The sequence below is a fragment of the Pteropus alecto genome, unplaced genomic scaffold (genome assembly GCF_000325575.1).
Source record: "Pteropus alecto unplaced genomic scaffold, ASM32557v1 scaffold313, whole genome shotgun sequence".
NCBI lineage: Eukaryota > Metazoa > Chordata > Mammalia > Chiroptera > Pteropodidae > Pteropus > Pteropus alecto.
In genome coordinates this window covers 1,187,871-1,200,895 of record NW_006434832.1, presented here as the reverse complement: position 1 = coordinate 1,200,895, position 13,025 = coordinate 1,187,871, and the positions used below count along the sequence as shown (strand labels likewise).

Here is a 13,025-nt window from a genome sequence, read left to right as displayed (position 1 = left end):
TTTGCCCTGGATGAATACTCTGACCCCAGTATTAGAAAGGAAACAAACAAATTGCCAATGTAAAACAGTGTCTTTTGTGCAGCTCATTTGAAATGTTTGGCAGAGAGACATCAGTGAAAAGCTAGAATGGACTTGAGGATCATTTGTAATCACAACTCCGTTAATATAGGTAATTCAGTCTTCTCTCTCCCCTGAGATCAATATGCTAGTCAAATGTTTCAATGTAGAAAGTGTTGATAGAAACTGAAATTTCACACAAACCTTATCATTCTAGGAACATAAATGCAATAAATATAGTAAAATGCCAGTGCCTTTGAAAGCAAAATTCAGAAAGTTACATAGTTCGAGGTAAATCAGAGTAATTTGAGTTATTTAAAACTAAATATTTGTATATATTTTTTTAGGACTGGACTGAATTTGCCTCCTAAGAGTAAAACATTACTATTTTTTTCTGATAAGTACACTTACAAAGTTTTTCCAAGGCATAGGGGAAACACAATCATTATACATAAATCTTATTAAGGAGATTCTAAAATCTGGGGTTATCAGTGCTGCATCCCAGTGCAGAGGTTTCTGCTCTGCACTGTAAAGCCAGAGGGCAGTGTTGCTGCCTTTCAACTAAACATCCAGGTTTCTGGGACTGCTGCATGACATCATAGCAGAAGGAAAATTAAAAACACAAAAACTATTTCAAAATAGACATTTAATGTAGTTTTAGGCCAAAGGAAAAACTGATCAGATATTGTCTCCAGTGGACCACATACCAGAATAAAGCCAGCTCAGACCAGCTTTGAAGGCCCCGAGTCAGTCTTGACTGGCATAATTTCTTGATTCATTGATTTGTGTATGCTTCTTATGCATTATAAAGTGCATTTCACTCTTGAAGTCCCCACCACTTTCACTATTTCATTTAACTGCAAAAGCAAGCTTTCCAATAGGATTTTTTTTTTTTAACCTTCAAGAGGTTTGACAATCTCATGATTCTCTTGAATTCTTTGCCCCAGAAAAATATACATATAACACAAGTCAACATATACTTTCATAGGGTTTGTGGACCCCAAAGCCCTGCTGTAGTTTCTAAGGCTCCAAGTTAAGGAACCCCTGTGCTAGTGATTTAAGTAGTGCAATTGCCCTAAGGAAACACTAACAGGGCAGTGAAGATTGGCTAGGTGAACCATGGGGATAGCAGGAAAGTCTTTTCTTACTCTTTTGATTTGGGGGTAGAAATTCCCAGGGTCTCCCTGCATTATCAAGAGTAGGACTCCTCAAGAACTGCAGCTATCAGCACAGTTTAGGGAGACAGAACAGCAGATGTATGGGGAATGTGCAGGGTTCTCACTCAGCCCCTAAGGAGTTAAATTAGCTTCCGAACCAGCAGCTTTGTATTTGAAATACAGTGAGGGACATTTCTAATTTTAATTTGACCCTCATGGAAAGATGGACAGCTTCTATTCCTTTTTTTGGTATAAGGAGCTCCTAAGTATTGCATAATTAGGGTGAGTCCTTGGAATGCCCCAACAGCCATTTCCTCCATAAATCCGATATTCTCTACCTCTAAACAACCTAAAGAGGTGCCCCATGAGTTTTATCCAACCATTGCTTTTCCCTAAGCAAGAGCTTTACCAAGAGCTTCTTGCGGGCGTCCAGGAACTCCTTCCAGCCTCATTGGTGGGGGGTGAGGGATTACTAAAAACCTACTTGTAGGAATGAAATGAGGCTGTCAGTTATCTGCCAAATTAGGTTTACATTTTTGTTAATAGACTTCTGAATAGCTAATGAGAAGCAGAATTAAAGTTTAAGCTGCTGATTGTAGCCACTTTCTACTTCCCAAACATCCAACACTGGTTTTGTTTCTCCAACATCAAGAAAAAAGGCACTAGAAAGCAAACACATTTAAGTTCGAAGCTATTTAAATCTTTATACTTTGCCTGAACTATATATTATAGCACACTAAAACCCATTCAAGGGAAAACCTGGCAAATTGAAAATTCACCCATTAAAGATTTTTTTCAAACTGACCTATTTAATGATTTCTTTGCCCCCAAAAAATGCAGTTGCATAAAATCAGCGCTATTTTGAATTAGCTCTAGAAATCACACAACTATGTTACATTTACAAGTATTAAATTTATTATATCTAGAATTTAATTGTTCTCAGATTTGGCCACCTTATAGCTTTAAGGAAGAGATTTTTAACAAAAAAAAAAAAAAATGCATTATAATTTGGTCGAATTACTTGCACATAAAAAAAAAAAAAAAAACACTTCCAAAAAGAAACACAAGAAAAGCAACCCTCAGTTTCACATAATTAGAGAACAGGAGAAAGCACGCAAGCTACATCATAGCTAAATTTACCAAACCAACCAAAGCCGGGGGGATTTTCTCTTCTGATTATGTCATAAAAAGGTCCACTGTCTTATATACACATGTATATAATGTTACATTCCATCACTGTAAAAAGTCCCCTTTGCCCGCCCCCCCACCCCAAAGTTTCAATCTAGTCTCCAAACTTGGACAGCGGCGCTCGCTCCTGCTGTCGGTGCAGTTCGTTCTCCGTAAGCAGCTGGAGGTTTTCGGCGCGCAGCCGCTCCAGCTCCAGCTCCAGCTCCCGCACACGCGCGTCGTCGCTGCCCAGCCGCTTGCTTTCCAGCCGCAGCCGGTTATTCTCGTCCTCCATGCGCGAGAGGCACTTCTCCAGCTCCAGGTACTCCTTGATGAGCTCCTGCTTGCTCATGTTCTGTAGGCTCTCCGCGTGGTACCGCTCGTATGTCTCCGAGAAGTCCCGCTGCAGAAACTCGCTGCCGTCTCCTCCCATCCCATCGCTGCCCCCATCCTCCTCGCCCGCTTCTTCCATAAAGTCCTCATCGCTGGTGTCGTCGGATTTGGCGGCAGCCCTCTTGGGGTAGAAGCCTGTTTTGAGATCTGGCTCCTCCTGGTCGTGATCATCCATGAGGAACTGCGTGGTGTTATAGGGTGCGACCGGCTGGCCCTTGGCGAACATCTCGGCTCGAATCCTCGAAGCTCGCAGGCTCTGTTTCTCGTCGAACTTTTTCTTCTCCTCCCAGGTCAGCTTGTAGTACGGTTTCCAATGCCGCTTCTTCTTGGAGGGGCGTCTCCTATGTTTTTTCTTGCCCAGCTGTCTCAGCTGCTGTCCCCATGACTCCTCGCCTCCTGCAGCAGGCGCCCCCAACTTGTTGGCCTCGGCGTCATGACATGGCTTGGCGAGCGGTTCGGCTTCGGGCCTCGGTTCCCCTCCCGCCGTTGGCGGGGGTACTCTGCCAGCGGACAAGTCGTCCCCATTCTGGCCCTTCTCGCCGGCTTCCGGGCAGCTAAGTTCTGGACAGTCCTGGGTCTGCAGAGGAGGCGGCTGGGGCCCCAGGCTCCCTTCCCCCTCCTGCCCTGGACGGCCACCCGACTGGGGGGACGCTGTCGATTGCCACCTACTGTCCTCCGGCACCCGCTCCTCCGCGCCTGGGGGGCGATCAGGGTTCCGCTCTTCATGGACGGCAGCAGCACCTGTACAGTTGCTAGTTTGAGGCTGGTGCTGATGTTCCAAGAGTGGCTCGGCCATGGCTAAGAAAGTACTCTTCTCGAAGTTTGAAAATTTTTGGCTGTAAGTCCTTAAAGAAAAAAAGGTTTTTCTTTTTAAAAATGTCCAACAGAGTCCACTTCGGTCAGTAATTCCTGCAGTGACGCCTTTAGCCAGTCCTGTCAGCCAACTCCAATTGCAACTTGGAGGAGCTCAAGTCAGTAAAGGGTTAAAGACCCACAGCGCGGCCAAATAGCGGGTCCAAGGGGGTGCAGCAGCAGGAACAAAACGTAATGTGCGGAGGGGGGTGGGCCTCAAGCCTCCCAGCAGAGCGCCCCCACGATGCAGGAATAGGTGGGCAAGGAGATGCGATTAAGTCCAACGGGTTAAACCCAGCCCCGAAGGGGTTAAAACTACCCGATGACGCTGCCTCCAAGGGGCTGGATCCACAAAGGGTTAAATCCCCTGCCGCAGAGCTCACAAGGGGTTAAGGTCCCAGAGCCACCTCCTCCCACTTCCACGGGTGTCGCTCCAACCCGAGCTCCCAGGTCCCTAGGCCCGGCCGGAGCCTCATCCGAGGACAGACAAACTCATCTCCCCTTTGGCTCGATGCTCTGCTCAGCTCAGTTCTCCGCCTCCTCCTCTTTTCCTCCCTCCTCCCCCTACCAGCTCCTCTTCCGCCTCCTCCCCCAACTTCCCTTCCCAACCTGCCTCTCCACCTGCCAACTTCCAACTGCTGCCTCCTAGTCCTCTGCGCCGCTTTTATATAGAAGCCAGTCCGCCCCGCCTATGCGCATGCGTGATGGAGTAGCCATTGCAGGAAGCTGGGAGTCGTAGTTCCCATCTTTCGGGCCCGCCGTCTTCACGCGCCGTGCGACGTAGCCAATCCCAAAACGCGCAGGGGGCGTCTTCCCGGCCACCTCCCTCTATCGTTTATCTCCCGCTGGAGAAACGTGAACGACCATTGGTCAAAAGTCACACGTCTCGCCGAGGAAGGAAGGCCAATCACAGGAAACATGGGCGGTTCTGGACCATACCATTCTGCTTCAAGAATACGAGAAGATTCGATGGTTTTGTGAGGGCCCACACAGAATATTTTTGTGAAAAGGTGCGTCTTAAAGCTTGTTATCGTATTCTATCCTCAGCGGAATTGTTCTGAAGGTCAGAAACATTTGTTAACTAAAGCAAAAATGGTTTATTCCTAAAAAGTAGTCCCTAAAGTGTAGAAGAGGTTTAAATTTTTAAAGAGAGACGTTGGCACACGGTTTATAACTCTCGATTCTTAAGATTACAGCAATGACTTCAAGGTGTGTGTGGTAAGTGCCTGGGAGTGACATTTGCGGATGGATATTGTGAACATATTCTGTAAAAAACGAAAGCGCATGCAGAAGTAAACAAATGAAGGATAAAAAGTGCCGCCTTAAAGGGACAGTGTGACCGCGTTAGCGCAGCAACCTCGGACTAGGCCTCAAGATGAGAAGGCAGGTTCGAGTCCCGAGTGACGGGACTGGCCTCGGGCCCATGGGCAAAAGTGGCCGAGCCCCAGCCCCAGTCTAGTCTTTCAGGGCCGCCGCCCCAGGGAGTGGTTCAAAATGGTGGGCCGTAATCGAGCCTCCCGTCTGGACCTGGACCCTGGAAGCGCGGGGTGTACGCCTGGAGCTCCCTAGAAACTAGAAACTCTGGGCTGGAAGGCCTCGGCCCCCAACCCCACACCCGGGCCTCAACTTCTGTCGAAGAAAATGGCCTCTTGGGACCTGCTTGATCTCTCTCTCTCTCTCTCCCTCTCTCCTTCTGAGCCGACGGAGAGCATTTCCTGAGACGGACAGAGGAGTCCCGGCAGGATTCAAAATTAATAACGAGTTTAAAAAATCAACCTTGGCTACCCCAGAAAGAAGGGGTATCACCCACAGGGGCTCTTCCTCATCAGTGGGCTCTGGGCAACACTGGGAAGCAGAACCAGAGGCTTCTCCAAGGAGGAGGCCTTGGTCAGGAGGAGGGACAGGAGGATATTGGCCTAGGTCTGTGGGGTAGATTCCCAGAGCGGGTAACCACAGGACGACAAATGTATACTTGAGCAAATTCTCCACAGATTCCAAGCTCCTGCCCTGGGCCCGGGTGTAATCCTAAAATCCCTTCAACTTCTCTCATGCAACACACCCAGTGACCCATTCTTACTATTTCTTCCTTAAGATCAATGGCCAACATTCCAACCGCTTTCTACCATATAGCATACTTTTACACACAACCATTTGACCCCACCACAGCGCAGAGTTAGGGTACAAATTACTGTCTCCATTTTAGACATAAGAAATCTCTTAAGACTCAGAAATTGACTTATCCTTGTTCATGTTACAACTAAGAGACAATTCCAGTTAGTGAGAAACCCCAATGCCATTTTTCTTTTTGTCACAAACGCAAAATTCCTTTTTTTCTCAAGAATTCTGGATTTAGTTCCTTTTCATTCCCAACAGCTTCAGCCTAATTTAGGCCTTTATTTCTTGATTTAGCAAAGATTTCTTTGGAGGGGCCAGTGATCAGTACGGTGTCATCCCTGCTGCTCATGGACTGTGTGGAGAGGCCATCAAACCACAGTGAGCCAAAGTGGCAAGTGTCAAAAATACAGGAGCTTGTGAGTCAAGCTGCTTAGGAGTTAGGACTTGCGGATGGATTTCATGAGGAGGTGACTTCTTGGCTGCTTCTGAAGAATGAAGCTTTTCAGGCAGAATGGCATGAAGAAGGCCATTCTATGAAGAGCAAGCATCACTTGTCAGGGAACTCAAGTGGTTCTGTGGGGAGATGGTGATGGCATGCCCAGAGGGAAAGGCGAACGAGTGCCTCTGGGGCACACAGCCAGATGTTTTGAAATTGACCATCGCAGCCTGTTTTCCCTGGGCTTCCGAGAACTCAGGTCCCATTTGAAAAGCCTGCCCTCTAGCTGCTTCATCAGTCATGCAAGAGGCTCCCTGGGAGCTAGAGCTGCCCCTCACCCTGGGAGTCAGAGACCTCCAATTTGTTACCACATTTTCAGACTCTAGAGGACTCCTGGGTACCCTCAACTGGGATTTAGAAGGTATAGCTGAGCCCAGCCTCAGTTTACTGGACAGGGCTCAGCTGTATGGGTTCATTTGTCATATTGGGGGAGAGGTGGCCGGACTAATAGGTTGTGGAATCCTAGAATTCTATCAAACAGGAGGCCACGCACCTTACTATTAGCTGAGTTTTAACCCTTTGTCATGCATTTTACACGTTGTGGTCATTTAAACATCAGGACTGTCTTATGACGAAAAGATCCTTATTTGGTAAACAAGGCAACCCAAACTGAGAGCAGTTATAAATCTTGCACAAGTCACATAGCTAGTGTGTACAAGTGGTGGAGCTGGCTTCCCCCCCACACCTGCATCCCCAGCACCAATTTGGTCCCTCTCTCACTATCCCTCTATTGTCCATCCTTAACACGGGTTTATTCAGCACCTCTATAACCCTGGGCTGGACTGTGGAACAGCAGGGCCCGTGTGTCTGTCTTGAGGGACACCACCTTGAGAAAAGGACTGACAGTCAAAGAATGACCATGGCTTCCAGTGGAGTGAGTGATGGCCAAGCCTGGGAAAGTGGTCAAGGCCAGGAGTTAACCAAGGTAACTCAGGAGTTTAAGGGTCTCCAAGGACGGACCTTGAGAACTGCCTCTGTCTTACCCAGGGGCAGAAAGGGTCTGGGGCCCAAGTGGTGGCAGCTGCAGGGGGCTCGAGGCTAATGCAGGACTCCAAGGTGGGGACCCTGGCCAGTGGCCTCTGAGGTGGTCAGAGTGGTGGGTTCCCCGCTGAATACAGGCTCTTGGCTAGAGCCAGGACGGCCAGGACAACGGGGCCAGGGCTGCCAGGAGGTGAGAAAAATAAGTTCGGAGCCTGAGAAGCCAACAGCAACTAGTGGCACCCGGAGGGCCGTGCCCACGAGGGCGTTCTGTCCACCCCAACTGGGCCTTCTTGCGTAGGGCCCTGTCCCTACTCCTAAGGGCAGGGCGGGGACAAGGCTCCAACTTGGTCTCAGCTTTCCAGAAAGTTTCTAGAAAGTCATGGGGAGGGGGCGCCGGGTGCAAGCAGCTGAAGGAAAAGCGGGTAGTGGGCATTTCCGGGTCTAGAGTGTCAGGACCCCAAGCCTACGCCCAGCGAGTGGAGCAGAGAGCAGCAGCCCTTGTCTTCGAGCAAGGTCCAGGGCCCGCTAGGCCCCCGACGGGGTGAAGGAGGCAGGGCCGAGCCCTTGGCCACGGTCCCCGGGCAGTGGGCGTGGCCAGCAACCCCGTCTCCCGGGTGCCCCGCCCTCTGCTTCTCGTGAAGACCCTGGCCTCTGTGTTCATTCACTTGCCCCCGAAAGAGACAACGTCCTCAGAAACCACCCGCGGGCCTCGCTGGGCCGTTCACAGGGACGTGGAGGGGCGGGGTGCCGAGAAGGTACGTGCCTCGCACACCCCAGATCCGCTTTCCGCCTCACTTCGTAGACGGCAGAAGATTAAAGTTTTATTTTATTTAGTGAAACAGTCACTTGTCAGTGAATCTTCAGTGAAGACATCCTGAGTGTGTGTTGGGGGAGGAATGCCAGCAAACGGAGCTCACGCCCCTCCCGCAGGGCCTGCACTCTCAGCCTTCCCCCAACTCGGCTTGTCTCCTGGCCTACCTCCCGCCCAGCCAACCAATCCCAGGCCCCAGCCAAGTCCCAACTTGCCCTTAGCTCAAGCCTCCAAGGGGAGAGGCTGGAGTGGGAGAGGAGTCAGGTGACCCAAGAGGGTGGGGAGGGCAGAGACTGAGACCCGGCAGCTCCGCCCCCGAGTCACCGGCCAACCCAGAACCCGGGACGTGCACCACAAAAGCTGCCTCCCAAGGAAGCCTGTGTGGGGGTGGGGAGAAGCGTCCTTGTGAAGCTGTAGGGAAGGGTGGGGTCTTATCCGGCCCCCATTAGGGGAGGGGTGCCAAGGCAAACACTGGGGGTGGGGATGGAGTTGAATTAATGCTGTTCTTCTAAACCCTACGAAGGCTCAGGGCACAGCAAGACAGCGGCTCACAGCCTCTTCCGTTGGCCGCAGAGACTCCTCCTTTGACAGTCACCTCTTCTGGGTCCGAAACTGTCTGAAGAGCCACTGGACAATGAAGGGCCACAGGAGGAAGAAGAGCAGCGTGGGACCCGAGAACCTGAGGAGCCAAGGCCGAGCACTGGCCCGGGGCCTCTGCTGCCAAGAGGGAGGGAGTGAGTCAGGGGCCAGCGGAGGCCTCAGCACAGATAGCACCCTCCTTAGGAAGCCGCCCCAGAACTCAGTGGGAACTTCTACTTCCCAGAGATTTGTGAGGCTGGGGCAGAGAATGCCCTACTCCCATATCTGCACCACTAGAAGGAGAAGGACACCTGGGGTCCGTAGTGTGTCCCTGACAGATGGGTGAGCCCCAGCTCCCTCCCACATCCTCCTCCCAGGGCCATTCCAGGTGCCAAGAGAGCTGGAAGCTGGAGAGGCCGCAGGCTGTCTCCTCTGCGCCACAAAGCAATGACCCTGTTGGTGTGGCCTGAAGACCCCATATTATAAAGGATGTGCCACATATTTCACAGGGCCCCAGGTTGCTCAGATATTATTTCTAAATATTTTCTGCTAAAAGGAGCCAGAGCTCCTTGGAAAAGTGAGTGATCCCAGGTCTGGAGCAGGGAAGATAGACGTGAATGTGAGACATCTTGTGCCAGAAAGCAAGAAAGCTTTTAAAGATTAATGAGGTCTGTTATAAGAACATAGGACCCAGTTGGAAGGAGTCTCCACTGATGAAAGTTATGACAATCTCAGCATCAAAGAGAATGACTGCAGTTGACTGAAATAATCTCTAAAATCCATGAGTCCGTAATGATGCTCAAAAGAAGAGAAAGTTGAAAATCTGTCATTGAATTGGCTGTCAGATCAACTTATTTAAAAAAGAAAAAGAGAATTAAGCACTTATTCTGCCTTTTCATAAGGCATTATATTTCAGAGAAATCCTAAATGATCAAGGAAACTACAGAAAAATAACAGCTAATAAATGTTAAAGGAATAATAGAATTTTAAAGTCAAATTTTTGTAATCACCAAATAAATTATCAATCCAGGCAAGGATTATCAATTGTTGTCAAAATCTATACAGGAAATGGGCTAGACAGGGTACTGGACAATCCCTGGCTGCAAGAGGAAAACATGACATTATGATGGTAAGACCTGACTGTCACCCCTTTATCCATGCTGGTGGTCCATGTAAGAATAATGGTGGGACATCCAGATATGTGCCCCATTATGTGAAGGACATCACCTCTGATGAAATCCGGTCATGTAAAACTAGCCACCAGGATATAGATAGACCCAAAAAGTGGAACATTTCTACAGGACCACTGGCCCATCTCCGTAGCAAGGAAAAGCAACAGGGCTGAATTAAAAGTCTTAAAAGGAGAGAGAAACCAGATGCAGCATGTGCTCCTGGGATGGACAGACAGCATCTGGAAAAAGGCAATTTAGGGACAACTGGAGAGATTTGAGTTTGTATTGGCTATTTGATGATATGAAGGAATTATTGTATGTGATAAAATTAGGTAGTATAATGTTCTTATTTTTAGAGATGTAAATCCAAGTATCTCAGGGTAGAAATCTTTGAAATCCTCAGCATATAAAATTAGTAAAAAGTAAACAAATAAAGCCTGGAGTGGGGGGGCGTTGAAATGTTAGCCACTGTGGATGTGAGCAAATTCCTGCCACCCTGATTGACACTATGCCAAGGGGGTTAGAGGTCACCTAAGTGACTCCCCCACATCCAGCAACTCAGCCCTCGCCTGCCTCCACAACCCCAGGCCTCTCAACAGACCCTCTCAAGAGTTAATGGTGCCAGCTTTGGGGGAGAGATAGACCTAGGGCCACTCCCAGCTCTAACAAGAACAGTGAACTCCATTGCAGACCTTCTTGTGTGTTGGGCACTGGGGAGGTACCTACATGCAGTATCTCATCTAATCCTCACAGCAGCTCTGAGGTTCTTCCAGGCTGTGTGCCCTCAGGTAAGTTACTCAACCTCATAGAGCCTTAGTTTCTTCATCTGCAAAGGGGAAAGGAAAACCTATTTCATAGGGCTGTTGTGTGGATTAAATGAGATAATGCGACTAACATGTCATGCACACAGCTGGGGTGCCACAAATGGCAGAAGCTGAGGTGTAAGGAGCAAGCAAATCTAGGAATCGAGGGGAGTGAGGGCTCAATTGTTTGGGGGGTAACTAAATCTGGGAACAGAAGTCCTAACTGAGGGACAACAGGAACACCCGGCCCTAATACTAAGAGCAAACACATCCTGGCCCTTCCAACTGTTGGAATTAGTCTTCCCGCTCAGTGTCTTCAGGCAAAGGGTGGGAGGTAAGAGCAGGAAAAGTGGGCCCTTCCCACTCTCCCTTCCAGGGTAGAAGTACTTCAGATCCCGACTTCCCTGCTTCTGTTGTGAGTCACACCATTCCCTCGAGGAGGCAAGGGTATAGGCAAGTAGAGACATGGGGACAAAGACAGATGTGGATAGATGAAGAGCTCAGAATAGAAATCCTCAAGAGTTCTGCCCTAATCTTGCTCTGGGTCTTAGAGGGGCTCACCTGCTTGGGGGGACAAGGCATGCTCTCCAGGCTTTTCAGTCTCCCCTGGACATCCCTCATGCTCTCCTGCAGTGCTCGAACTGTCCCCAACAGCCACATGTCCAATTCCTGGGACGCCGGCAGGCTGCCCTTCGACTCCTCTGCAGAGAACAACATACAGGGAGGGGGACTCAGGGCAACTTAGCTAGGGGCAGGGTGGTGGCAGGCTGGGGCAGGTCCAGGGCACAATCCCTGTACCAACTCTGACTCTTGTATATCTGCATGACTGAGAAACAGGCTACCAGGAGTTTGAATCCCAGTGCTGCCACTAGCCGTTGACTTTGAGCACATCAGTAATTTCTCTGAGCCTCATTTCGTCATCTGAAAACTAGAGGAAGATATCCTCTCCCTCACAGGGCTGAGTGCTCAAAGGCATGAAGGAGATAATAGTTTTGAAAGTACTGCTGTAGGACATGGAACCCTGAAAGTTCTAGAAGGGGATAGGGCAGAACTCATTGTTGTCCTTTTAGAGTCCTGAATGGGAAGCCCAGAGAGAGAGGATGACTCCCAAGGCCATGTAGCTGTAGCCTCATAGAGGGCTAGCACTCCCACCCCAGATGCCCTTCCTTCTTCAGCGCCTGGTGGCTCCTGATGGCTCTCAGGGAGAAGAGGCTGGGCAAGGACTTTGCCCATCCAGGCTGGTGTCTGGCTGTTTGGCAACCCTTCCTGGGCAGAGGCTGCTCTCTCCCGTGCCCAGTGCTGTACTTTCATCTCTGCCTCAGGAGGGCAGCCAGGGAAAAGCCCGGGGCACCAGAACCATAGAGAAGGGCAGAAAGGGGAGAAGGGTCAGGCAGTGACTCACCTTTCCCTGTGGGGGGCACAGGGTTGTTTCTTGTATCAGGCTCTCCTCCAGAAGCACTCCTCTGCTCTCCCCAAACCTGCTGAAATGAGTCAAAAGGTCTAAGGGGGACAGTGGGAGCAGCCAGGGCACAGTGGGGTGGGGAAAGGAAGGTCTAAAGGGTTGTCTCACCAGCTCAGGCTCCAGCTGCTCCAGGGAATCACAGAAAACTTCAGAGTCCAGGTCCCTGAGTGGCTGGGACTCTGGGGACAGAGTAGGTAGGTTAGTGACAAGAGGGAGGCTATGGAGCAAAGGGTGTGCAACTGGGCAGAGGCATCTGTTCAGGGGACAGTATAGATACTGCCATTAGAGGCACAGATGGGTCCCAGAAGTGAGGCCCTGGAACAGGAATCCCAGAACCTTCCTCCTGGCTTCCTCTGGAGCCCAGGAGGTCTCTGTCGGCATGAGGTGTGATAGACACAGCATGCATCTAGGCTTCTCCCCTCCACCCCACCTAGAGGTCCCTCTGCCCCTGGGTTTGGCCCTCTGTCCCTCCTGCCCAGGCACTGACCTGGGCTTGGGGGTGCTGGTTCCTTGGGGAGGCAGGGAGGCTCTGGGGCAGCCCCAGCATCTCCATTCAGTACCTGCTCGTTACAACCTGTAGAGACACGGTGCCCAAGGGTGGGGCTAGGGAAAGGCTGGTGCCCCACAGTGAGATCAGGCCTCTGCTCCCATTAACCACAGACTCTGCCTGAGACCCACTCCATCAGGGGCACTGGTTGGTGTCCTTACAGGGACATCATCTAGAGCGCTATGCCCCTCCACTAACTGAGCAACCCCCTCAGCCTGGACCTAAGACAGTTCACTCAGCACTTGTGGAGCTTCCACCGTGGGGGCCTGACCTGTGACCCTTCTCAGGAAGGTTTCCGGAGGCCTTGGCATGTCAGGGATCAGCCGATACAGGGGTTCGAAGTAACCAAATATGTCATCTGCCACCTCACCCAGTGGTACTGTATCAATCACCTGTAGGAAATAAGGTTTATTGGGGAGTAGCTGGTCCCTCC

At 50.3% G+C, this 13,025-nt stretch overlaps 2 protein-coding genes and 1 long non-coding RNA gene across 11 annotated transcripts in view; 1 reads left to right on the top strand and 2 right to left on the bottom strand.

The window, feature by feature from the left end:
• Positions 1-2,106: 2,106 nt before the first annotated feature.
• On the bottom strand, positions 2,107-4,282 carry HEXIM1 (hexamethylene bisacetamide inducible 1). 2 transcript variants are annotated; one of them, XM_025045618.1, is made up of 2 exons: positions 4,240-4,282; positions 2,107-3,619 (listed from the first exon to the last, which is right to left on the bottom strand). In XM_025045618.1, exon 2 carries the CDS (start codon positions 3,568-3,570, stop codon positions 2,497-2,499), a length of 1,074 nt encoding a protein of 357 aa, XP_024901386.1. In that variant the 5' UTR covers positions 3,571-3,619; positions 4,240-4,282; the 3' UTR covers positions 2,107-2,496. The 2 variants fall into 2 exon arrangements, with proteins under 2 accessions (XP_024901386.1, XP_024901385.1); XM_025045617.1 differs by having other exon boundaries at positions 4,236-4,276.
• Positions 4,283-4,436: 154 nt separating this feature from the next.
• LOC112478437 lies at positions 4,437-9,645 on the top strand. Of its 2 annotated transcripts, none has more exons than XR_003045826.1 (2): positions 4,437-4,636; positions 8,553-9,645. It is a non-coding gene; the product is annotated as an uncharacterized LOC112478437 (long non-coding RNA). The 2 variants fall into 2 exon arrangements; XR_003045825.1 differs by lacking the exon at positions 4,437-4,636 and adding an exon at positions 4,643-4,844.
• Positions 8,027-13,025, bottom strand: part of ACBD4 (acyl-CoA binding domain containing 4) — a 6,310-nt gene continuing 1,311 nt past the window's right edge. For 3 of the 7 annotated variants that reach the window (XM_015588052.2, XM_015588050.2, XM_015588051.2), the window contains 6 exons: positions 12,864-12,984; positions 12,533-12,619; positions 12,154-12,224; positions 11,986-12,064; positions 11,145-11,284; positions 8,027-8,746 (listed from right to left, as the gene is read on the bottom strand). In XM_015588052.2, coding sequence (XP_015443538.1) covers positions 8,621-8,746; positions 11,145-11,284; positions 11,986-12,064; positions 12,154-12,224; positions 12,533-12,619; positions 12,864-12,984 — 624 coding nt within the window. In that variant the 3' untranslated portion in view covers positions 8,027-8,620. Of the gene's footprint in view, positions 8,747-9,490; positions 10,607-11,144; positions 11,285-11,985; positions 12,065-12,153; positions 12,225-12,532; positions 12,620-12,863; positions 12,985-13,025 lie in introns of those variants that run through there. The other 4 variants (XM_015588053.2, XM_015588054.2, XM_015588055.2 and 1 more) reach the window with 4 other exon arrangements.